Here is a 26144-nt window from a genome sequence, read left to right on the forward strand (position 1 = left end):
CGGCCCCAGTTTCTTTTCTTTTTTCTCTATCTCTCTCTTGATTTATTAAGTCTTTCTCACTGTTATCAGTTAAGAAATATTTATAAATGCATGTCATTTCTGTTGATAAGAAAAAAATATATTTGTTTCATTATCTTTTAGTGCATAATTTAGTCGAGTAATTATCAGTTTTGTATGGCTAGATATAGAGGTGTGCTACAGATAGATAATGACCGAGTCCGACAAAAAGTTTTAGAATCAGTGGTTATGAAACCATCTTTTATGTAGATTTCATCCATCAATTAGTATTAATTGATGTGAAATACAAACTGACAAAGCATCCGATAATGAAAGAATACTATTAATACCTCGGTCACATTTGCTCTACGGCAACCATACGGCGAGTTGAAACAACCGCTTTAACATTTTTTGTACCAGTTAAAGAGAAATTCCAGTAGTTGCAGTTAACACTGATTTCATGAGAAAGTCTGTAAAACAAGGCTTAATTGCCAGTATATCATCGAGGATCTAGATCTGGTACAGTTACATTCACTGGACTTTGTGAAATCTTGCAATCTACGCTGAAAAATGTTCACACCGAAAATCCCCAACACAGATAAGCGCATGTGGGACAATATATAATTATTGCTTAGGGCGTCGGGCCCGACGCCCTACTTGAATCCCGTGCTTATTTGCTGATTTCTCAGCAATTACACAATTTCTTCCAGAATCCTTTGGCACATGCGTTTTATTTATACAAACAGACACTTTAGTGGTCATTTCATTGGATTCTGTACGAACTCATTTTGATATCGTTACCAAAACTAGCATTTACCTTTAGATATTGGTGACTTGATAAAAAAAATGAATAAAATGGCAGTTTTCAACTCGTCGTACAGCCACCATACAGCAAGTGTGACCGAGGTATTACATTTGTACCCACAAGGCTCTGGATACGTGCTTGGTGCTAAGTTAAAATGAGTCAATTAATTTACTGCTACAACCAGTAATAATATGAATTTAGCATCATGTGGTGAAAGCATGCATTGGAAGCTCTGATTATCATTATGCACAGGAAGTGTATTTGATGCATCAAAACTGCTTAAAATATAGGACATGGATTCAAGACCACCTTAGAAGGCCAATAGGTTTTTCTGACAAGTCGTCTTTAATGGAAACCAAAACACAAGAGAAGCAATCTTCATGGAAAAGGGAAAATGAGAAGAACAACTTTCAACATGTTTCATCAAAATCGGTTATGAAATACATGTAAGCAAGTCAAAGATGTTTAAAAGTCTTGTTGTACTTTCTATAGGGATCCTCAAATGCTTCATAATCACAGATTTGTGGACAAGTCTCCATTTGCTTTGTACCCAAATTTTGATATTTTCTCATTATCTTTGCACCTTGCCTACTTCTGAGCATGCCATATGTCATGTGAAAATTTAATCCAAACCATATACATGTATGTCAAGGTCAGGAGGAGACAATGTGAAATAAGTAAAATAAAGGGGATAATCTGAAAATTTGTGCAAAAAACAAATGGAAAGTTGTCCACAAATTCAGCCATTTGAAGCATGTTTGCCAATTTGAGGATCCCAATAGACAATACAACAAGACTTTTCAAACTTCCATAACTTGCGCATTCTATAACCGATGTTGATGAAACAAGTTTTAGATTGCCCCTCTTATTTTATTCTTCCTGATAAGGTGGATTCTCTCCTTGTACTTTTGTTTCCTTTAGTAGAACAGGGGCCCATTTTACAAAGAGTTGCAATTGATCTGATCAATCGCAACTATGGAAAGTCAGCAGAGTCAACATATGAAATGCATGTTTGTTCAAAAAAATTCTAGATATGAATTTATGTCCATGAAGTCATTTACTTCTTGACAATTTGGTGTGTTCTCCTTTGTTTACAAAGGATATTTCACAAATTTCCTGTAGAAAAAATTATAACACTGATGGATTTCCATAGAGTTACGATTTATTGGGGCCCAGATCAAATTTTCAGAAAAAAACTTTACTTCATACAGTGTAGATGTATATTACACAGAAATATGCTGCTTCACAGTTGAGACAATATACCTCTGCCATGGGAATTACATACAGAGGCACTAAAAGCATTTTTCTATTTTTATTACACACTTTGTAATCCCATATTTTAGATTAATAATTAATTTCAAAGTTGAAAATGATAATTTCCAAATGTGAAGACACAGTTACTATTAAATTGTAACTTGGCATAAATGTGGTACTTACATGGCATAGTTGACATAGTGTAAGGATTGTTTAAATTTTGTTGATTACACATGTAGGGATACAAATCATTTCTTAGATGATTTACCAACTCTCATGTCAGATCGTGAAGCCTGGCATACCATCGCTGATTCATTCTCGGATGCGTCCGATTTGAAGCATAGTTGTATGGATTGTTACATAATTTGTTGTTTGTTTAATGGCAAGTATGTAGAATTAATAAAATTCCAATTATGAGAAAAACGCATTTCTTTTGATTATTTATTCTCTTGTATCAACAAGGGACCTCCTTCATAATTATTTTACCAATAGATGGCAACAACTAAAATTTGTTTGATCAATCGATACAAATTTATGAAACACCACCTACCTTCCCGGACCACTGAATCATCAAGAACGTATTGCACATTATTTTTCAATGTTATCAGCGATTTCACCTTTCATGTCGGGATCATCTCGGCCTATACTACTATCTTACAGGTGGACTGTTGATGTGAGTTTCTGTCCCTGGATGGTGGTGATGAGGGTAACATTTACGATGACAGCGATGGTGATTACGATGACGATACTGATGATGACAATGAAGCTCCTTTCTTGGACCCTTCTTTATCCATCAGTTCTCTCAGTCTTTTTTTTCTCGCCTGCTTCTGGTGTCTTCTCGATTGAAGATGAGCTTTATAAAAGAAGAAAACACAATATGTGACGTGAATTGTAGGTATCAAACTTTGATTATTTCAGGGCAAGGCAGCTTTTCTACTGAGCATATTTCATTTCCATATTACAGCACAATTTGAAAATAATAACAAACAGACAAACCAAAGACTACAAGAGGGGCACCAAAGCCATGTCTTAAATCATTGAAAGCCTTAGATTAATTTCAGCCCTGGATTTTAATGGATTTTTTTCTTCTCATATTCAACTGAGTAAAAAGCCATTACAGAACATGTAAAAATGGCATATTGTGTGCACAATCTTAATTTGTAGCTCAATTCAATGTTGTGGATTGAGTATTGAAGAAAAAAATAAATTATCAAATGGTATTAAAAAAAAAAGTTCAGGGCCTCTGCGCATAAAAGTTACTTTTATGGTAACTATGCAATCTAATTGTAACTTCCATAGAAATGGTACATGTAGTAGTTTGATTGGTTGTTCTGCATTGTTACCATGATAGATCTTGCATTCCATAGAAACATGGACTAAAATTCTTGTTTACTTTACAGTAAAACCCAGATTTAATTGCAGAGAATACCACCCCACTCTGCAAGACTTCCAAAGGACGTTTGTTGCCAATTTAGATGTAGGTAGTTACCTGTCCACTGCTGCAGGCCGACGAATTGCCTCCCCTTGCAGACATCACACACAAAGGTCTGGGAAAGGTCATTCACCTTCCGCTCTTCACACGGGAGTGGAGAAATCGGTGACTCCTTGCCCTGGTGAGGAAAATTTAATGATTGCCAATTTACAAACCCAAAAGTAACATTATGAAAAATAAATTTTCATTGAAAAAAATATCTCCTTGCATATAAAGAAACTAGAGATTTTCATACATTCATAAGCACATTGAAATGGCACAAATTAATTTTTTTTTAATATGGCACTGTGCATCAACTTTGTATATTTACATTTAGAGCACATTTGGAGCAGCAAGCACTAGGGCACCAGGCCCCATCAGGAGGTAGCTAGGAATCCAGTGGGTGATGCAAAACTGTACTTTCGTAACTTAAGATCTCTTCTTTTTTTTTACTTCATTTACATTTATATTTGTAGTTGTTATAATGTATATCCAAACCAACTGCTGCTGTGCTAGCACCATGAGCATCTCTGGACGGTGTGTGCGCTCAATAAGAAATCACTATTATTATTATTTAACCTCACACAAAAGGCATCCTATGTTTGTAATTTTGCTCATATGCTGTTTGAATTCATGTACATGTATCACGTAATCATGATGTAACAATAATATTACATGAATAATTTATTGCACAAACCAGCAATGGTAATGGCATTCTGACTGCTTTTGGTACAATTGTATAGACCTTATCAATCAAAAAAATGGGCAGGGCTTTGAGTATGCCAAATAAAAAGAGAATTACAGCAGCAGAAAACATTTCTGAAAACCTACAATTGCTTTGTACACAGGAGCCTTGGAATCAGAGCATCGCAAATCAAGTATTATACCAAGCGATGTTTGGACCAAATGAGCTTCACCCATGATGAGGGACAATCTAAACATTAAGCGATCTGCTAGTAATCAAATAGATACAAACAGTGGAAGGAGAGCAGATATGTTCCAGCTAAATGTCAGTAAAGACCTTCTAACTCTTGCAATGAATCAAGTCATATGGAACCACAGAAACATAATAATATAGGGTATTTATATTGCCCACATATCCACCTTGTTAGGTGCTCAAGGCGCTCCTATATTACCCGGCTAAGCTAGGCGTTCATAGCGCACACAGCTTTTTAAGGAATTACTTCCTGACGGTACCCATTTACCTCACCTGGGTTGAGTGTAGCACATTGTGGATCAGTTTCTTGCTGAAGGAAATTACGCCATGGCTGGGATTCGAACCCACGACCCTCTGCTTCAAAGTCCGAAGACTAATCCACTGGGCCACAACGCTCCTTTACATTATTACATGTATATGTTTTTTTTAACCAAAAAAAGCAACATATAGACTGGTGCTGGTTGTATTCATTTTCTTAAAGAGTCTTTTGAAAGAACTGTCAACCCACCTGCATAACTGCTTCTAGAATCCTGGTAGCTGGCTCAAGGACGTTCCGGTCCCATTCTTCAGGTTTGGTGGAGTCTAACCCAAAGACAGCCGGAGAATTTTCGCCTCCTGGTGTATAAAATAAATAAAGTGTATCTTCATTTGTTGAACACATTTATGATTCGGAAAGAATCGCACTAAAAATTGATTGGGCAAATTTTCTTCAAAGTTAAGATGGAACATTATGGCCAAGTGGATGAGATAAATCTCTTCACTAAGGAAACAGAGGGTCATGAGTTTGAATCCCAGCTATGGCGTAGTTTCCTTCAGCAAGAAACTCGTCCACATTGTGCTGCATTCTGCCAACTGACTTTATTACCCTAGATTTTGTGAGAGATTCAAAAGGGCTTGCAACTTTTACTCACATAATCATATCATGGCATGCTATCACATTAAACATCACCCTACTCTACGACATGTTGGGATGTGCGACCAACAATTCTGTGAAAATTCTACAAGCAAAATATGAATAATCACGTAACGTTGACAAATAAATGAAAATTGTTATTGAAAACAGACTATAACTCTCACAAAGTTACGGACAAGGGTTTCATGGAATACCGTCAGAATTTATCTCTTTTTACAAAAATGTAAAATTTTACCGCAAGACAAAGGCAGGTTACTATCAGAGATTACACTGCTTCATAGGTTACCGCTTTGCAGAATTGAACTTAATTTAAAAAAATTTAATTTAAAAGTTGAGACTTTGGGACTTGCATGTTATGTTGCACACATACATTGCTATATTTGTGCGGGTGCATTTTGGTGTGTGACGTCGTGATTAGCCTTACTTACAAGCGCTTGCAATTTTAAGTCTTGAAAAACCTTTGGGTTAAGTCCGTAGAGACTCATGTCACGTACATCTATATGCAAAACTGAATTTTCATGATTTACCAACATGCAAATGACAAAGTGGTAGGCACTACACTTCATAGATTAGAGGACTCATTTTCATGAAAGCACTCAAAACATGATAGCACGCGCCATGCATGATTATGTGAGTAAAAGTAAGTTTATTCGAGTTTGATTTTCTTTTCTGTGATTATTCTTCCCTCAGGATTTTAGGAATAATTCTCACTAGGACCTATCATGAAACTACCCTTACTCTTCAAGAATCTATTCCTGATCCACTTGAGCTGTCTGCGGGCGTACTGTCTGGTTGCCGTCTTGAGCCTCTCGATGCTCTCCTCAAGCAACCGCTGGCCCTCGTCCCTCTGCTTCCTGTCCTCATCGATGACAAGATACGGGTGGAACTCCTTGAATCCTATCGACTGGAAAATGCCTTGGGTGTACATCTCTTCTCTGCAGCAATTTGAAAGGTGATGAAAATAAAAATGGTACGAAATAACACAATGTTATTTCTAGTTGTGCTCCTGAAGGTAAGAATAAATGAAGTCTTTGCATCCAACATTTAACACTGACAATTCTACCTGTGCAGAGGTACAATGTACACAAACTTTGTAAACAGTCTGCAACAATTAGGGGGCTGAAAAGGGGTGTAGATTTATGGATGGATGGGAAATCTTCTTTTTTTCTTCTTTTCTTTAAAAAGCATGTCTAATTAAATAACATGGGGAAGATAAAGATTCCATATGGTATCATGGCACTTTAAATTCCAAACAGATTTACACAAATAATTAGTTATGGTGAAAGTGATGGGGCAAACTATAATTTCAGGAGCAATATGAATGTAGCTATATATTTCAATACTGAATATATCACTCACTCTCTGATTTGACCAGCTAGTCTCTGCTCATTGTACTCTTTGTGAAAATCTTCCAGTTCCCTCACTAGTCCTGCATTCATCATGCTATCTACTCTCTTGTCAAGCCTGGTATCCAAGACTAGTAAAAAGAATAATAATGACAAAGATTCAGTATTGTAACAAGTCAAAGAAAATTGCCGCAAATCTTGATAAAAAAAGTGACAAGTTTGTTCTCTTTTTTTTACATGAGTACCTTACACTTTGAGAATCAACAAAACAAAAACTAGTTTTGATTAAGAATACTAGAACCATTATGCCTCAGCAGACCACTGTAGTCTGAGCTCCAAGACCTTGATCGCTAAAACTATTGGGTCCAATTTATTTATTTGGTAGTCCGTTCATAGTTTTATGGAACACCAACCTGTTGCCCGTAACACAAAGCTTAGCAATTATCGTAGAACATTTTTCTAAGATTGATTCCATTGACTACAATGTACAATTAATTGTAAGAATCAAGTGTACGATTAATCACAAACCTTTGTGTCAATGGACCCAGGTGGGTGTTCAAAACTGTTTGTAAAAAAACACACAGCTTTACATGTGACTGGACCATGTTCTTTGGGCAGCAACATACATGTAGCAATACAAGTACATTATTTGGCACAAGATAGGGTCAGCAGTCACCTACACATCTGGGGCCTGTCTTACAATAACAATCACGATTTATCCGATCAATCGCAACTATGGACAGCCAGCAACGTCAACATCTATCATGCACGTTTGTTCAAATTATTTTCGAACTATGATGTATATTCATGCATTCATTGTTTTCTTGAAAATTCACTGTGCTTCTCTTTGTTTACAAAGGACATTATGCAAATTTCCTGTAGAAAAAAATCATAACACTGATGGATTTCCATAGAGTTACGATTGATCGGATCAATCATAACTCTTTGTAAGATGGGGCCCAGATCATCTTTCCCCCAATACGCATACATAGTACATTCCAAGTTGATTCATCAAATAGTTCTCATGTTCTCACAAGAATGAAAATGGGAAGGACAGAGAGATAACCCCTAAATCCAAATATCTCCTGACTTTACCACATTGTTCTATTTGAACCCAGAGTACATATGGATCTTTGTATCTGAGGGGTCCACCAAGATGGCTACCCCCTTCCTGGCCTCTCTGTTCCTTGAGAAGAACACTATGACGTACATTTACCTGTACCTAATGTAACATAGAAATGCTTACCAGTTTGCTCTGTCTGAACCCAGAAGACACATGGATCTTTGTATCTGAGAGGTCCACCAAGATGGCTACCCCCTTCCTGGTTTCTCTGTTCCTTGAGAAGATCACTATGACATACTCCATGCTGTTCATACACCTGTAGGCTCCTGCAAAAATAAATTGATTTTCAATTAACCCATTGCTAACTAGATCTACAGGAAATTTTGCAAAAATTGCAAGTCTATTTTTGGTCACAAAATCAATGTCCTACAATTAAATGCAAATTTGCACTTGATCTACATGTATATGACATGACATTTTGACTAATGGAGCATTGCAAGAAACTTGCGATCAATTGCTGGTCATAAGATCAATAATGTGTCTTGCAATTAATCACTATTTTGCACTCTGCTTCTAGCATCAAGGAATACAAATTGATGTGCTATAGTCCAAACTGATCAATCATTTGTAAAATTTAAAATGAAATTTGCAATTGATTGCAAACATTTTCTTGCAACACCCTCTTAGTCAAATCTATTGGGACTACACAAATTTTTTTTCGACTGAAAAGAGGTTGAACATTTAGAAGAGTAATAACAAATGTTTTGCATTATTTGGTCTAAAAATCACTTTAACTCAGGCAAATATAGAGGGTCAACTTTCCGCATGTTTACCTGGATGTAGTTCCTGCACAAAACCTATTGGAGTTGAGGAATTCATCAGTCAATATGATAGGTTAATCTTAAGAAGATCAAACATGTAGAGGCAAGAAGACAACAAAAATCACAGCATGAATTATCAGCTATAAGCCTTACCCCCCCCCCCCCTCCCCCAATGTTAAACATCATTTCATTTGGTTGCTTGACTTTTTTTAAAGATCAAATTTTTCATTTAAAAATCAATGAAAAATCTGATCTTTTAAAAAATTGAAATGTTTTAATAACCCATTGAGCCTTACATATAATTTGTGGTATGGTCTATGGAAAATGTGCATGGTATTGAGATTGAAAAACCATGGCCTGGCTGCTTCCTGGCTTGATCTGCATCAGTGTTGGTTAGGAACATGCACAGCCTCGATGTTGTTGAGATCATCAAGCCCAGGTTAATGCTCTATCCTGTGTCTTTCTAACATGTTCCCTAGCAGCTGCCCCCGACTTGGGACGGGCGGCGGTGGGTTGAGCGCTTTGGTCCCGGGAAACCTCCCTCTCCAGCTGCTGGAACTGTCAGGACATTTTGCATTCTTTTGTTTTCTTATTTTTGTGAATTTGTGTTTGTTTACCTGATTATTTTCCGTCTGTCATTAGGGTGCAATCTATCAGCCATCAGAGGATCGATGTCTTGTAGGAGTTCATGAAGCTCGCTACTATCCATCTTGGTGACATCCAAATCAAAATCTTCATCTTCCGTACCACCTCCAATGACACAACCCTTTTGGATAAGGACTTTCAGGTTTTCTGATTGGCCAACTTCAAATGAATTGTCATGCATCATTGGTAAAACGACATGCGAATGGTCAGTTCTCATGTTGACTTGGTTTGATCTTGGTTCTACATGGTCACAACCCACTTTTGTCCTGGTCTTTGATTGGTCAACGTCACTGGATTTCTCCAACCCTGATTGGTCCGATCCTTCACATGTATGATGATCAGTGTGTTCTGATTGGTTGTTTGTCACAAAACTGTCATTTCCTGGAGGTATTGTAACTTGCAGATCACATTGTTCTTCCTGCTTCCTTCGTGGCTCTTGTGTTGTTCTCAGTGAGGGTGAAAGAGTTCTTTCTTGGAGATGGGTCCCTTCTGAGTTCCCATGAGACCTCTTACCTTGGATGACTCTACGTCTGAGTCTCAATTTCTCAACATCACCCCTGGTTTCAAACATAAGGCCTTCAGAACTGCCATTATCCTATTAATAAGGAATTAGAAACAAACAAAATGAAGTTCAGGGAATATAAACAAATTCTCTGAACTGAAGAAAGACATGAGTTTAAAACAGACTTTCATGCATGACATACATGTATTTAACAAACTCTCAAAAGAGAAACATTGGTGGAACATTAAAAGACACACTGTTGAAGTAAGTATTAGGCCAGTGTTATATGATTGTAATGAGTGTTTTGAGAAAATAAGCAAACTTGAGAATGTTAAAAATGTCTTACTTTACCTCTATAGTTGATTATGAAATTCTAAGCATAAGATTTGTTTGACATATCTCTATCAGTTCAAATCAACTTGTACTTTGGGTGGACTTGATTTTGAAAGTCAAAAAAATAAAAACATCTTAGGAATCAAGAGAGTGATCCCAAAATGATTAACCCTGAAATATACATACAGGACGTACATAAGAATACAATTAGAAAGTGCAGGTTGTATTACTAACATTTTTACAAGAGTTAACAAAAATATGCACCTTACAGAAGATATATTGAAATAAATGACTGAAAATACCTCATTTGTCAACAGGACTTTCCATAGCAAGGCTTCAATGTAATAATTGGTCCCTCCAACTATTATGGGTAATCTTCCTCTACTGACCAACCCATCTATGAGTGGAATGACCCGATTCCTGAAGTCAACAACAGTGAAGCGCTGTAGGGGGTGGACGATTCCAAGTGCATGATGGGGGCATTGCTCCTGCTCCTCTGGTGTGACTTTATTTGTTATGATGTCCAGGCCTTTGTACACCTAACAAAAAGGAGAACAAAAAAAAAAACCAATATACCTATGGCCCTCCAATTAATAATATATACCAATAAGCACTTGACAAGACCCGTCATAGCCCCTTCTGGTATTTATGCTGGCAAAAAAATTATGTTATTAGACCTACTCTCCACATTTTTCTACCTGAATCTGCAACACTGAATAAGCTAAATAACATTGCAAAGAAAGGAGATTTTCCAGGGTTTCTATTTAAGTTTCAATGGCTCTTCTGTGCATTTCAGAAGCAATATTGCCCCAGTACTAATGACACTGGTGTGTTGGCTCAGTTGGTAGAGCGTCGGTCTCACAACCGGGAGGTCGGGGGTTCGAACCCTGGCCGCGTCAGACCAAAAGACGTTAAAAGATGGGAGTTGCTACTACCCTGTTTGGCGTTCAACGATTAAAGGGATAGAGCCTCGTCGATCTGGTGCTGCACAGTGGCTGCCCGGCCCACGATCAATTGGGCAAAGCAAATTTTCCGAGTATTTCATTTCATGTCTATTTCGAACAATAAATTATGGATTTTCATTTCATTTTCATTTCAAAATGTAAACAGTATTAACAGCATTTACTCATAGGGCGGACCTGCCAACCTCTGGGAATGAAAAACTGTATTCTGTGATTATAATAAAATGCTTGGCACACTTGCTCATCGTGGCGCTCAAGCTGCATGCAAGCTAAAATGCGCACTGCTCATGCAGATGAATGAAAAAAGGCATTGAAACATGTGCATATCTCACCCTGGTTTTAATAACAAAATGATTGAAAAAAACAAGTTACCTGAAATTACATGATCTAATAACCATATTTGTGTACGTTTTATGAAATAGAGACATGTAGAGATGATTTTTCTCAATAAATTACGCTTGTGTAAAAAAAAATCACAAAAAACATTTTTTTACAAGAAAAATGACTGCCGTATTGTGGTTGCAAAAACGTACTAAATACGCCTAAAACGTACTGGTCGGCAGGTCTGACAGGGCCCTCACATGCAAATATGCATTTGTGTATTCATGAAGAATGTGTCAATATTTCAAGATTTAAATCAATTTGGGGACATTTGAAAGCAAATGACTGAAGGGGTAGCAGAGGATGATAAATGCCTCAATTTATTTCCCGAACATGTAGAAACCAATTTAAGGAGAGAACATAAGGATAAGGTATTGAATTTTAATTCTAAAGTAAACAATTTTTCTGAAAATATAATGCATTTTCCCTCTTAAAAGGACAAAAATGAGGTTAGTTGTCAGTAGAGTTTAATGTATATGGGCTGAACCTCATCAGCAAGGCAAGTTTCATACTTAATATAAATTCTTTAACCCAGAAAAAAAAACACACAAAGAATCAATTTGAAGAATTAATCGCGACAAGTAAAATGTGTTTCTATATTCTCCATCCAGAAAGAAATCATGAAAAATAGATTTACATGCATTTCTATGTCAGGTAAATGTTCTTGAAACCACAATTTTTTTCAACTGATTAAATAATTGCATTGTGGCACTGGGCTTTTGTAAGTTATCCTTTTTTCTCTGTGTAATTAACACCTTTCTTTCATATTGAAAATTTCATACTAGTCTGATTTTAGAATCCAATACATGAACCTTGAAGAGTAATCCCTTTTTAGCTCCTTCAAAGCCATCCCGGGATGAAAACATTCTGTGTATCAGTGTGAGGTGCCATGGTGAGGAAATCATTACTGTATCCTAACAAAGAAAAAAGAGCAACAAGTGGAGCGCCTCTGGCAGTCTCACCTTCATCGCGGGATTCAATATACATTGTAGCAACAGTGCTGATTTTGAAAACTACTATAAAATAATTATTCACAAAAAACACCATTCATATAATGATACATGTACGATACTACGTTCATTGACAATAAATTACATTTGACCTTGATCATGCGACCTAAGACTTGTCAGTGATACTTGATTACCCCTATATCCACATTTTATAAACTATATCAATAAACTTTGACAGCAATCTAATAATTACTTCCAAAATTGCCAGAGTTCAATTAAAGGACAAGTCCACCCCAACAAAAACTTGATTTGAATAAAAAGAGAAAAATTCAACAAGCATAACACTGAAAAATTAATCAAAATCGGACGTAAAATAAGAAAAGTTATGACATTTTAAAGTTTCGCTTCATTTCACAAAACAGTTATATGCACATCTCGGTCAGTATGCAAATGAGGGAACTGATGACATCACTCACTCACTATTTCTTTTGTATTTTATTATATAAAATGTGAAATATTTTGATTTTCTCATCATTGTCATGTGAAATGAAGTTTCATTCCTCCCTGAACACGTGGAATTCCATTATTTTAATATTTTGTAGTTCAGGCAAGGATGTCCTAATCGTCAAATTTGTAAAAATTGAAATATTGTATAATTCAAACAATAAAAAAAAAAGAAATAGTGACATCGACTCTCTCATTTGGATGCAACTGGCTCGCTCATATATATAACTATTTTGTTAAAAATAGTTATATATATGAACGATACTTGATTACTCTTATGTCCGAGTATCATGAATCAGATCCATAAACTTTCAAAGTTATGATGGTAATTCCACAGATGCCCCCAACATGACCAAAGTTAATTGACATTTGACCTTGGTTATGTGACTTGAAACTCATGCAGTTCAGTAATACTTGATCAACCTTATGTCCAAGTTTCATGAACTACATGTAGGTCCATATATTTTTTAAGTTATGATGACATTTCAAAAACTTAACCTTAGGTTAAGATTTTGATGTTAATTCCCCTAACATGGTCTAAGTTTATTAACCCTAAATGACCTTTGACCTTGGCCATGTGACCCAAAACTCAGGCAGGATGCTCAGTAATACTTCATTAACCTTATGGCAAAGTTTCATGAACTAGATCCATATACTTTATAAGTTATGCTGTCATTTCAAATACTTAACCTTCGGTTGATATTTGGTGTTGAAACCGCCATCGGAAAAGCGACAACAACAGCGCCTATATAGTCTCACTCTGCTTCCCAGGTGAGACAAAAATATATTTGATATACCTCCGTTATGAACTCTTGTCCTCCAAATATAATTATAAATGTCTCATTATTCAGACATCTGCGGAATGGAAATTAAAAGAGATAAGAAATCGTAAATATCTCAGGCTACTAAACGGATGATCAGGTACATTTCAAAATTGTTTTGAGGTGCTAACAAGTAAAAATATATTTCATATACCTTCCGCTGTGAGCTCCCGTCCTCCAAAAAGAAATGATGCATTATTCTGACGACAGCGGAAGGAAAATGATGCAAATAACGAGCATCATTTGCCACCTTCAAATCAATTGAGTTCACCACTGCCCAATGTATTACTATAGTATATAGTAAAAATGTTCACATACATGTACTTGGCATTATCCTGGTTTAAGTCACCGCTCCATTCACTGCAGTTTATTTTGTCAGCGGCTGTGACTTCTTTCCTCTCCCATTTACTTTGCTTTGTATTGTACTTGTAGACTGTAGTGTACACACACACTGTGCGCACACACACACCGACAGACACGTCACGAGAAGACAGGCGACTTATTTTAGGATAAGGCCATGTACTTTTCCTATGCCTTTACAATTTTAATAAGTTTGTTTCTCTTCCACTTCCAGGCAACGGCGGTGGAACTCCCCCCCCCCCCCCCCCCCGTTGCCTGGAAGGTGGAAGGGAAACAAAATTGTCTACGTGTGGGACTGAGCTAAGACAGGAGAGCTAGTCCTATGATCACCTGCATTGAGTCTGCACTTATAATCTCTCCGTTGAATCTTCTTCCTAGCTCTAGTGCCAGTCTTGACTTTCCAGCTCCTGTTGCACCAAGCACTACAACTACTGGACATCGAAAAGCTTGCATTTTATTCACTTTTTTTCTCGAAATCCGAGATCACGTTCATTGTAGACGGTAGAAGAAAGCACACAAATCCAAATTGAAAAAAAAAGCGAACGCGTCGACGTCAATATATGCATGCGCGTGCCGAATCACGGTCAAAATCGCTTAACTGATATTAAAGCAGCATGATGAACGTGTCTGGTTTTATCGTGTGTGTGTGTGTGTTTTTTTTTCTTTGTTTTTTTTTTAACCAATAGGATCCGAAACTTCTTTCTATTTATGGTATTGCCCTATTTATCATAGTTGTGAAGAATGTGCAATATCTTCCAGGTTTCGTTCGTTATGTTCTCTCTCTCCTTTTCCTCATCTTCTCTCCCTCTCCTCCTTTTCTTAATTGTTTCTTTATATCTTCTTTCTTTTTTTTTAATTCCTTCCTTCTTCTTTTTGACCCTTTACTCATATTCATACTCCCTCTCCCCTCCTCTTTCTCCTTTGTATTCTTTTTTTCTCATCTTCCTTTTTTTCTTCTTCTTAATTCTCCTTCATATTCATCTTTTTTTCTTCCTTTTCTTTGCCTTTTTCTTATTCTCTTTCTTCTCCTTTGTTTTCCTTTTCTTCTCCTTCTTCTTTTTCTTCCTCAGCATCTTCTTCTTTTCTTCCTCTTAATTCTCCTCCTTCTCTTTTATTTTCTTCTCCTCTTTTCATCTTCTTCCTCTCTCCCCCATCTCTTCCCCCTTCCCATCCGAACTATCAAAAATTTATTCTGACCAATCTGGTTTGACCAAGTTAAATTACCATTCATGAGTCCGCTTTATGGAATGCGGTTTAGGTTAATTTGCCCCATCAGGGGGGGATAATGCATATAGTGTGCCGCGGAGGGGACCCCCATTTTTACACTCAAATTTCCGTTCGAGGGCATAGCATTTTTGTCTTATTGAGAAAAAGAACAAAGAAAGCCGCTCTAAAGCATATAATTTTCTTCTTATCGTGAAAAAAAAAACGAAGAAAGAAATCCGCTCCAAAGCTTCGCATATTTTCTATTTGCCGTTCCGGTCGCATTATGATCTTCTACAATGAGCCGCAATTTTGGTGAAAAGCGGCCGCAGAGCGCTATCCGACTATCGCATGTGCGCTAGTGGACCCGGTGCCCGGCCGTACGTGCCGCCGGGCTAGCAGCACGTATGTCAGTTCCGTAGGTATGCATGTACGCACTCATATGCAGGCGATCCGTTCCAAGGACCCCCGTTTTCACAAGCACTTGTAGTTCCGAAGCCCGTTCCAAGGACCGTCCTTTTTACAATTCGCCCGCTCCAAGGCCCCCGTTTTTGTCTCGCCCGCGGCACACCCCTACTACTTTTTTGGTCGAGCGCCCCCGCCCCCCCCCCCCTGTTTCATGTGATTATTTTGTCAATTTTGAATATAGATATTCTTTTTTTTTCATTCCCTGCTTATATTCTTCATATTCCGTTTTCCTTTTTTTCTGTTATATTTTATTCCTCCTTCCTTGTACGTTTTCCCTGGTCTTGTGCTCGCTTAATTCTTTTATCAAGTCAAAATATTTTAGCTCGCGTTTCGCGCTTTATTTTGCTTAGTGAGATTCGCATCGATCTTGTTCATGATTTTTTTTATCAATAGATATATAATCTCGCCCTTTGGCTTAATTATTTGCTAGGGGAATATCTATACACTAAACACACGCATGGATGATAATTATGTCTATATAGTTTTGTTTACCTAAAGCTATAAAGGCCGGGTAAAGTGCTTTTCAAGCGCATGCAAAGACGTTATAATCATATATGTGATATGCGCTAGAATTGTTTATAATCATTACACACTAAGAAATAATTATGGGGTTAAAATTTGAACCCTCGGGGTTGTTAGCAGCACCCCAAGGGGTGCAAATAAGTGTAATTTTGCTCATTTGTGCACCACTGGGGTGTAATTTAGCTATATTAAGCACCCTATAAGGTGCAGAAATGGATGTGTATTAAGAGTTCTAATTTTGACCTTTTTCTAGCATGCCTTATTGTCAAGTATTATATACATTGATAAGTTCAAATTTGCCTCTTTAAGGGTGCAAACGAGCATTTCTTTGTGCAGATTGTGATAAAAAGGTGCATGTTTGCACATTTTTCCACTTAGGGTAAAAAGAATGGTACAAATTCATTTAGGGTTGAAAATTTATAGGCCTATGCTGGGCCTACCAGGTTTATGATTTTAGTTCTTTAACCCAGGTTAAATATATAAAGTCAGCTACCTTTTTAGTTACATTACCCTCGATAACTGGCGGATCCACGGGGGAGGGGGAGCACATAGGTCAGATCATAAAATAAGAGATTAAACACGCGCTTCGCCGCTCATAGTCCAGACTGGAGATATTTCTACCCCCCGCGGGAGGCACTAACATTTTATATTGACGATTGGATACAATGCGCGACCATGGGGTCTCGAAAAGCACCCTTTCCATATTCTGAAAATTCACCCCTTACTTAGTATTGGCATGTGATGAAACCCCACCACAGGGTTAGCCTAAGTACCGGGAACAAGTATTGGAAACAAAACTATTCTCTTGGCAAGTACTCCCCCGAACCCGAAACAAGTACAGCAATATTTTGTTATGTCACGGACGTCGATCGGTCGTCGGTTTCACCTTTACCTACATCGTTGGGTTAAGTACAGCTCCAACTCCCACCTCTCGCAAATCGTACTCTAAACAAGCAGTGTTGACTCTTTGGGCAAAAAGTACATCCTTATAAAACATCTTATACTTTTTTAAACCATCGCAAATTTTTGCCTAAACACGTAGCTTCCTGGCAAAAAATACCCCTTTTTCATTATTTTAGTGTTTTTGACACCTTTAATTATTACGTTACGTACGTAACGTGCCCTATCTTGAAAAAGACATCCTTTTTACATGTTTTTATGGTCGCGCTTGGTATCAACTCGTCAATGCAAATGGCCCCCGGGGTTTCTATATCAATCAATAGAGTAAAATTCACAAAGCAAAATGCTGAAAATTTGATCAAAATCGGATAACAAATAATAAAGTTATTTTAAAAAATTGCATTATTCTAGGCATATGTCTTTATAAATATATAGGTTGGCTGATTATGCCATATCCCCCTTGTTGTTTTGTATTTTACAAAATTAGGTTTATTCAAAGTTTTCTACTAAGAACTAAAGCAATTCGATTGACAACTGATTAAGTGCGTTACTTGCCCCCAACTTAATTCATCATAATGGATAACATCATTTACACTTGTATGAAAAAATGAAACATCTACGATTTTATAATGTAATAACATAAGAAAAAGGAAAGTTGGGAAATGACACTCAGTCCTGACGATGTATCCGTTTTCACAAAATACGTATTAACTTTAAAATTCAATAACTTCGTTATTTGTTATCCGATTTTAATTAAATTTTCAGTGTTTTGCTCTGTTAATTCTACTCTATTTAGATATAAATATTTTCAGCCTGGACCTTCTTAAAGAAAAAAGGATAAAGCTTAAAATACAAACCATGGATAACTTTTGTCTGTTGGAATATACCGAACCCCACAAAAAAGTTAACCTTGCTAAAAGTTTGAAAATTATCTTAAAGCAGTCGATTGCAATGTGTATATGACCATGCAACCCCCAACCCCACCCAATTTATGCTCCGCCTATAGAAACTTATAGGCCTATACATTCCCCCTTCTATTATATTCGCTCTCGGAAATGCTTTTTTTCAAGAGCGAATATAGCACTTCAGTTTATATAGGCGGAGCAAATTATAAGCTTGTAAAATTAACGATGCTCAGATCAGTACTATAGTTTCGACGAAAGCCAAATTGTTTTGAAGTCAGAATGTCACATTTAAGTAAAAAAATATATAGTCTTTTGTGCATCACTTTTTCTAATGATTTTGCAAAAACTGATAAAAAGGGCGTAATATCATATATTTTTTCTTGTGAAGGGGTACAATCTTTGCAACCTTATATGGGACTACAGTATTCCATTATTTAAAGACTTATTAAATATATGTCACATAGTGGATTCACAAAGCTATTTATACATTTTTTTTTAACAACTTTATAGGGGAAAAGGAATCAGATCCACTTTATGATTTATCAATTTTTAAAAGACGAGATAATTGGACAATTTCATGGGTAGTTGTTGACCTAGCAAAAAATGAACTGAAGTTTGGTTTTGACAGGTATTTTTCAAAAGAGTAACTTTGATTTCGAAACGATGAGATAGATACCCCTTTTTCATTATTTTAGTGTTTTTGACACCCTTATTACGTTACGCATGTACCGGGTGTAAGTAACGTGTCCTGTCTTGAAAAATACACCCTTTTTACGTGTTTTTTGGTCGCGCATGGTATCCCCGCATGGTATCCACTCGTAAATGTAAGTGGCCCCCGTCTTTTGGTAAGACATAAATCCGATCATTACAGGTTCCTCGGAAAAGACATTAAGACGTCGGTACTCTGATTGCTTGTTTATAAGCATTCATGCTTTCTTAGCGATCAGGTTAAAAAAAATCACCACCATTTACCATAATCATGATCACTCTGGCGAGTGAAGAAAGAAAGGCCTATTGTCTCTTCTGTACGTCAGTGCGAATTCCCCTTTAAAATATGAATATGTGTCAAGTCAATCTTGAATTATATGCTTATTTATGAAATTCCGGATTTCATAATTTTCCTGTTTTTTATGACAAATAAATAAAAAAAATCGTTTAAGATTTGTGATTGCAAATTTTATGGCGGAATCAGATAGTAAAAAAAGGTCAAAAAAATAATGCGAGTCAATGATTTGGGCTAATTAGCTTAGAAAAGACTATACAATAACATACCATATGCCAACATCGATATATGCGGAAGTTTATTGTCCAAAAAACTTTGCGACAACTTACATTAACTAGCTGTATCAGAATCAGGTAGTCGTCAAAACTAAACGAGCACCTTTAATATTTATCCGAAGTCTCAAACTTTTCATGCTAGTGTTCTGAATCGTTGGACGATTAATTACTGCTGCCAGATTTAAGGGACGATATTTTTTCTTTCCAGTTATCCTGCATGTGGATTAATAAACTGCTCGAAACAATTTGAGGATGGCATCGGATGCATGAAGTGAGAAGCTTTTTGCACGGAGCGACAGGTACGGTACTGGGATCGGGACTGCACGGGCTGGCGACTGCGGGTGAGTCTAGTCGCGCCTTGGCTTGCGGCGCCGCGCAGCTGAGCTGAGATGGAGGTGTGAAAAGCTGTATGCGGGATATTTCTGAATTGTATGATAAACAAATAAAATTCGTTAGCCAGCATTTTAATCAATTTGTATACGATTTAATGATGTATCACATCATTTTATAAACAAAGATTTTGTTTACTTTAACGGATGAATAAAATAAGTTTGCAGGTAATTTACGGTATTTAAAATGCATTTCAAATGGCACATCATAATAAATGGGTGACATGAAAGACAGTTCTTGCAAGGACCCTTTGTGCAATCAGCCCCAGGACTACATGTTGCTTGATTTATTTTAGCCTAATTAACCCCTTGCAATTGGGCCCTGTTAAACTTTAGTTTTATTGAGAGTCCATCTTAAACTCATATGGTAATTGGCATATTCTTTTGAAATTAGACCAGAAAATAGTGAATTTTGTCTTCCAGAGTAAGTGCTGCTTCAACTTTCAAGGTGATGAAGATAAATAAACTCACTGGTCACTTGTGTGTGTGTGTATGATCTGTGGAACTTTTCACATACATTTACTGTTATTTCATAGTTAAAGATAAATTCCAGTATTGGTAACGATCTCAAAATGACTTTTTACAGAATCTAATATAAAGACCACCCAAGTGTCTGTTTGTATGAATAAAAAATATGTGCCAACCCTGGAAGAAATTGTGTAGTGTAATTGCTGAGAAATAAGCAAAATAAGCACAGATTTGGTCACTTCTGTCGGGTCTTTATTCCAGCAATAATAAAATGCACTCTCCCACTTGTGCCTATCTGTGTTGGCGATCTTCAGTGTGATTGTATTTCAGCTTAGATTGTATGATTTCACAAAGTTCAGTTTATGTAACTGTACCAGATCTAGATCCATGATGATGTAGTAATACTTAACCTTGGTTTTACAGACTTTCTCACGAAATAAGTGTTTTACTGCAACTACTTTCATTTACCTTTAAGCTCTTGTTCTTGTATAGGTGCGAACATACATGTGTAAGTAAAAACATTCTTGTGTGTGGTATTTACTTAAAACTGCATCCCACTCAATGATAAAAACTGTTACTTGATGAAACTCTCACTTGGTCTGACTGATTTAAATTTTAAAGGGGACTTTCACCCTGACATGCCTGATGAAAAGTTTGTTGTGAGAGGGGTCCAAATATAAACCGGCTCATTTATCCCTGGTCCTATAAAGTGTTCACTATTCCAGCTACATATGGTTTTGTAATGTTTCAAAACTTTAAATTAATTGCTTGTGGATGAGCTGACTTATGCATGTAGTTACAGATCTATGTACTTGTAATTGAAGTATTTTATAATCTTCATTTGAAACCCCAATGAAGATTTTCAAAAAGTTCCCATTTTGTATAAAACCTGGAAAGCACTTTGCAACTTTCTGATAAGTTCAAATTTGTAACCTTGATGATTGTTCAAAGCTGGGTCTTTTACAAATTCAATGGTAAAGGTATTACAGTGTACGTACATGTGTGACCTGAAAGAGGATGCCATATATGTACATGTAGATAGAATTCAAATTTGCACAAATAATCAATGCTTGGATGATGTACTGTACATGTATGTACTTCTCAAATTCAGCTACATGTACAGGGGAGCATTTCATTTTTCGTCTGAACTTAATATTAGATCTGACAATTTTACTTAAATTGGCTGAAAAGCAATGTTACTTTAGACATTTTCAGATGAAACAAGACTTGTATAAATGTAGGATTAAAATGGTCCAACAAGTCCTTAGATAAAATGCACCCCTGTAGTCCCCTGACTGTAATTTTAAGAAAAAGATTTCAACTACAGTGTTTGTTTCGTGCAGTGACATGTAGATGTAAAAAAACAAAAACAAAACAAATACAAATAAATAGCAGATACAATACAAACAAATAGCAGAGAGCAGTCATAAGGAAACATCTTTTGAATTTTGAAAGATATTAGAAGAAAAATTCAATATAGAGAAGAGAGATAATAATATGTGATAGAAAATTTCAAACAATACCCAGAGGTTAGGGAGACTATGCAATGTCCGGAGCTCTGATTACGTTTGTGGTGACATTTCCTCTTTGGTGTATCCTATTCCAAACATTATTCTTGTCTAAACGTGATAGGAAAGGAAGCCATAATGAATCATAAAAAGGGTCCTCTTTTGGCCAACAAAAATTGCATGCAGTTTATTGGCATCCCTGAATGTACATGTACATGTATACACTAGGCAAACAATTTTTGGGGGCTACTTTTCACAAATGTTCTACATGTACATTGGATAAACTTTAAAACATTCCAATCAAAATGGATCTCTTTTGAGCATTTCAGGGGCTAAAGTGCCCCCAGCCCTCGTGTTATGTTTCCCTAATTGATGTAACTCTGAAAGAATTTTTTGCACATGTATGTACAACTGTAGTACTATAACTTTTAAAATTGTTACCCAGTGAAACCTGCTGGTACAGTTACCTTGTATTAAATTGGCAATGTTACTCAAAACACACTCTTTATCTTATTTTTGTCTCGCCCGATTGAGCGATACCATAGGCGCCGCATTTCCAATGGCGGCGGCGGCATCGTCAACATTGAAATCGTTATGTTTTTTAAATGTCATCATAAAGTATTTGGACCTTTTTCATGAAACTATGAAGTATTTATACTGAACATCCTGCCTGAGTTTCAGGTCACATAACCCAGGTTAAAGGGCATTTTGGGTCAATAAACATGGAGAAAGGAAAATCGTAAGGTAAGGTTGTGTTTTTGAAATGTCTTCATAAGAAAGTATATGGACCTAGTTCATGAAACGTGGACATGATCCTGCCTGAGTTTCAGGTCACATGACCAAGGTCAAAGGTCAATTCATGTCAACAAACTTTGGTAAAGTTGGGGGTGGAATTGTCAAAGTTTCTGGATCTAGGTCATGAAAGTTGGACATGAAATATTTTTAAAGGCCAATGAACTTTGGCCATTTTGGGGGTATTTGCTGATTTGGCATAATTTAGTAAGTTTGTAGATCTACATGTAGTTCATGAAACTTGGACATACAGAATAATTGTTTTTGCACATATCTTAGACTTACATGTAGGTCACCTTTTTACCAAGGTCAGTGGTCATTTTGGGTCAAAGGATATGTAGTATTGTATTATCGTATGAATGTTTTCTTTTGTGAATAATTATTTAGTACATGTAGCTGTTTTCAAAGTCCACTCTGCTGCTACATTGAATTGTGAATGCAGGATTGCAGGCGAGACTGCAAGGGCGTTCCACTTGTTACAAATAATTTAATGCTTTAATAAAATGCCACTTTGTGTCATATTCTCATCTTAAAACTTTATAGGATACATAATATGCAGGATCATAAAGATCTTCTTTGTAATGTGAGGCCACAATAAAATTACATTTGTATACACACAAGTACATGTATGGTGAATAGCAATTTTGTAAAAAAAAATGTGTACCATATTACTTTGTTCAAACACAATGTATACCCGGAAAATGAAAAGGTAGATTTTTTGTACTTTAACCTCCAAAAAAGTTTGATTTAAAAAAATAATATTTGTTGGTTACACTTCATTCCTAAAAAAATACTGTAATGTGTGGGCTGTATTATTATTAAAAGGAAACTGCACTAGCTGTCCAATGTACATGTCCAATGTACATGTACATGTAAGTGGTACAGTATGGTGTGGTAACCAATTTTTCCTAAAATCTTGCCTGTGTTTGAGGTCAACGACACAGGAATAGAGGGCTCTGAACAATTTCCATTATCAGTGAATTTTTGTTCATAAGTTCTTCAGAAGTAGATAATAATACATTGTAGATCAGTGGATCAGTGACAGTGAGATTCACTTTCTAATACTTTCTATACTAGAATTTTTAGTTTTTAGCCCTTATGGACCAGGGGGTGTTTCACACTTTTGCATCATTATAAAAGACATGACCTCAGTATTCTTGCCAAGTACACTTACATGTACTGCGTATTAATCAATAAGATTGCGAGTTGCATATACATGTATACGCCTCGGCTTTTACATACATGTATTAAAGTGTACAGGCAACTCTTTTATCGTCTTACTTAAATCTTTGTGATACTTCCCCCAGATGTCTTTTGTGTTCATACCTCCATTCGGTCCTCACAAAGTTTTTCCACTCCCTATTAAAAGGACTGGATGTCTTATTTGGCAAAGCGTACTTTACGTACATGTATGACATCAATGAAAAGCTAACAGTTGGCATGTGGTTTTAAAACCAGTTGTTTAAAATCTATTCTATCTATATTTTATTTTATTGTTCGAAATAGACATGAAATTAAATTCCCTTTGCCCAATTGATCGTTGGCCCGGCAGTCGCTGTGCAGCGCCAGATCGATGAGGCTTTATTCCTTTTAATCGTTGAACGCCAAACAGGGTAGCAGCAACTCTCATCTTTTAAAGTCTTTTGGTCTGACGCGGCTGGGGTTTGAACCCCCGACCTCCCGGTTGTGAGACAGACGCTCTACCAACTGAGCCAACACACTGTTAAAATTCATATTAACTATAAGCCAAGCATATTTACGCCACCTTGAAGTTTGTTAATAGAACAAGTATTATCTGATCAGGAAATTTGCCCTGATCTACCCTGATCAGAAAGTACCAGGTATTTTGGCAGTATGAAAGCGAATTTCTTGCATTATTTCTGAAAGAAAATACCTGCTAAATATTAAAACTGCAGGGATTTGCTAGGTATTTTGGCAGTGTGAAAGCAATGACAAACTATTTTCTCAGCCCCGCGAGTAGTTGGGTGCAGGTGACGTACATGTAGGGCTGCTGACCTGCTATTACATTAGACACTATACTGAGCGTGCTAACTTTGAAAACTTTCGGTCGGTGAGAATGTTGGAAATGGTACATGTATTTTTGGGCCTAAACAAGTTCTTGTATGTTGATTGAGGAGGTCTGAATACATGTAAGTCTGCTGTCTTCCTTCATGAAAATAGACATTAATATATTAATCATTTTATGCATTTGCTTTCTCTCTTGCAGCTGCTGTTATCCAGTCTCCTAGTGGCTTCTCCTGGAACCGTGTAACCATAACAACATGACACGACTCGTACTGATGAAGAGATGACCTTTGACGTCAAATAAATTATCACAACAAGAAGGGGTATTAACAAACAATTGATGCTGTCCAATTGTCCAGATGACTTTTGCCTTGAAAAGGGATTTTTGAAAGCGAAGTGACTTCTGTGATTTCGTCAATTACTACAAAGATTCGAGATGGGCAATGCTCTAAGAAAATTGTTTGGGTTAGGAGGTTCAAATGATACAGATTCGTCTAACGCAACACAGCCTAAAGCAAAAAGAACTCAAAATGTTGCGACACATTCGCCTAAGAAATCATCAGCTGACCAGCCTCCTCGTAAGTTTCAATTTAATTTTATTGTTCCTGATACAGTCTTCAGTGTGAAATATCTGTTAATTCTTTGGACGAGCTGGAATATTATTTTGAAATGGATTTTTGGGGGGGGAGGGGAGCTCTCGCACATGGTGGATATGTGCCGCGGAGGGTACCCCCATTTTTGCACTCAAATTTCTGATTTAAGGCATAGGAATTTCATCTAAAGGCCTGGTCACACCGCCTGAGTGTTGTTGGAGCGGAGAGAAAAAATAATCACCGCTTGCTACCGTTCACCATTTTTGATTTCGATTGTTTTTTTTAATTTTTGTTTTCAATTTTTTCCCAAATTTTGTGAGCGAAATTCGACCCTCTCTCCCTACCGCTCAACGACCGCTCCAACAACGCTCGGGCAGTGTGACCAGGCCTTTATGGAGGAAAAGAACAAAGAAAGCTGCTCCAAATTATAGCATTTTCTTCTTCATCGAGAAAAAAGAAGAAAGAAATCTGTTCCAAAGCTTTGCATATTTTTCGTTATGCTGTTCCAGCCGCATTGATCTGCTACAATGAGCTGTATGCCCATTGCATAGAGATTTATACGCACTCACACGCAGGCGACCCGTTCCGAGAACCCTCCTTTTACGATAAGCCCGCTCCAAAGCCCCGTTTTTTTGTCTTGCCCTTGGCACATACCTACCACTTTTTTGGTCGAGTGGGGGTGGGGGAACCTTTAATAGTACCTCCAACTGATGGAAAGTTTGATTTATTGGGAAGTAAAAAGTGATCATAGTGAGCACTGAGCAGGCAAAAAAAAAATATATATATATTTTTTTTTGGGGGGGCTACTACTCACATTTGATTGCCTATAATGTGCAACATTAGTTTTAAAAGCTTTAACACTGTAGTGAAGGGGAAATTTGGAGGCTCTCTCTTTTATTTTCCAAGTCTCTTTTGTGTGTTTTGGAGACAAAATTGCCATGAGCCACTGTGAATTTTTTTTCCCTGATTGTGAGCTTGTTTTCAATGTGAATTCCAGAAAAAGGAATACTTTGTATACATGTAGCAGC

The 26144-nt window shown here is 36.8% G+C and overlaps 2 protein-coding genes across 2 annotated transcripts in view; one reads left to right on the forward strand and one right to left on the reverse strand.

The window, feature by feature from the left end:
- Positions 1-1974: 1974 nt before the first annotated feature.
- LOC121431054 (tRNA dimethylallyltransferase-like) lies at positions 1975-14600 on the reverse strand. The gene is made up of 9 exons (XM_041628525.1): positions 14396-14600; positions 10390-10626; positions 9225-9847; positions 7970-8112; positions 6737-6854; positions 6116-6312; positions 4973-5079; positions 3546-3666; positions 1975-2909 (listed from the first exon to the last, which is right to left on the reverse strand). The coding sequence occupies exons 1-9, from the start codon at positions 14516-14518 to the stop codon at positions 2791-2793; spliced, it is 1788 nt and encodes a 595-aa protein (XP_041484459.1). The 5' UTR covers positions 14519-14600; the 3' UTR covers positions 1975-2790.
- Positions 14601-19372: 4772 nt separating this feature from the next.
- Positions 19373-26144, forward strand: part of LOC121430693 (tyrosine-protein kinase SRK2-like) — a 57783-nt gene continuing 51011 nt past the window's right edge. The window contains exons 1-2 of the mRNA XM_041628043.1: positions 19373-19682; positions 24726-25101. Coding sequence (XP_041483977.1) covers positions 24960-25101 — 142 coding nt within the window. The 5' untranslated portion in view covers positions 19373-19682; positions 24726-24959. The remainder of the gene's footprint in view (positions 19683-24725; positions 25102-26144) is intronic.

The sequence above is a fragment of the Lytechinus variegatus genome, chromosome 17, assembly GCF_018143015.1.
Source record: "Lytechinus variegatus isolate NC3 chromosome 17, Lvar_3.0, whole genome shotgun sequence".
Taxonomy (NCBI): domain Eukaryota; kingdom Metazoa; phylum Echinodermata; class Echinoidea; order Temnopleuroida; family Toxopneustidae; genus Lytechinus; species Lytechinus variegatus.

Excerpts from the sequence above, each read along its gene's own strand:
- LOC121431054 (XM_041628525.1), bottom strand. The coding sequence starts at position 14,518 with ATGCAAGCTTTTCGATGTCCAGTAGTTGTAGTGCTTGGTGCAACAGGA. Across the intron at positions 9,848-10,389 it reads AAGTCCTGTTGACAAATGAG|GATAATGGCAGTTCTGAAGG; the intron begins GTATTTTCAGTC and ends CCTTATTAATAG. Across the intron at positions 6,313-6,736 it reads CTAGCTGGTCAAATCAGAGA|AGAAGAGATGTACACCCAAG; the intron begins GTGAGTGATATA and ends AAATTGCTGCAG.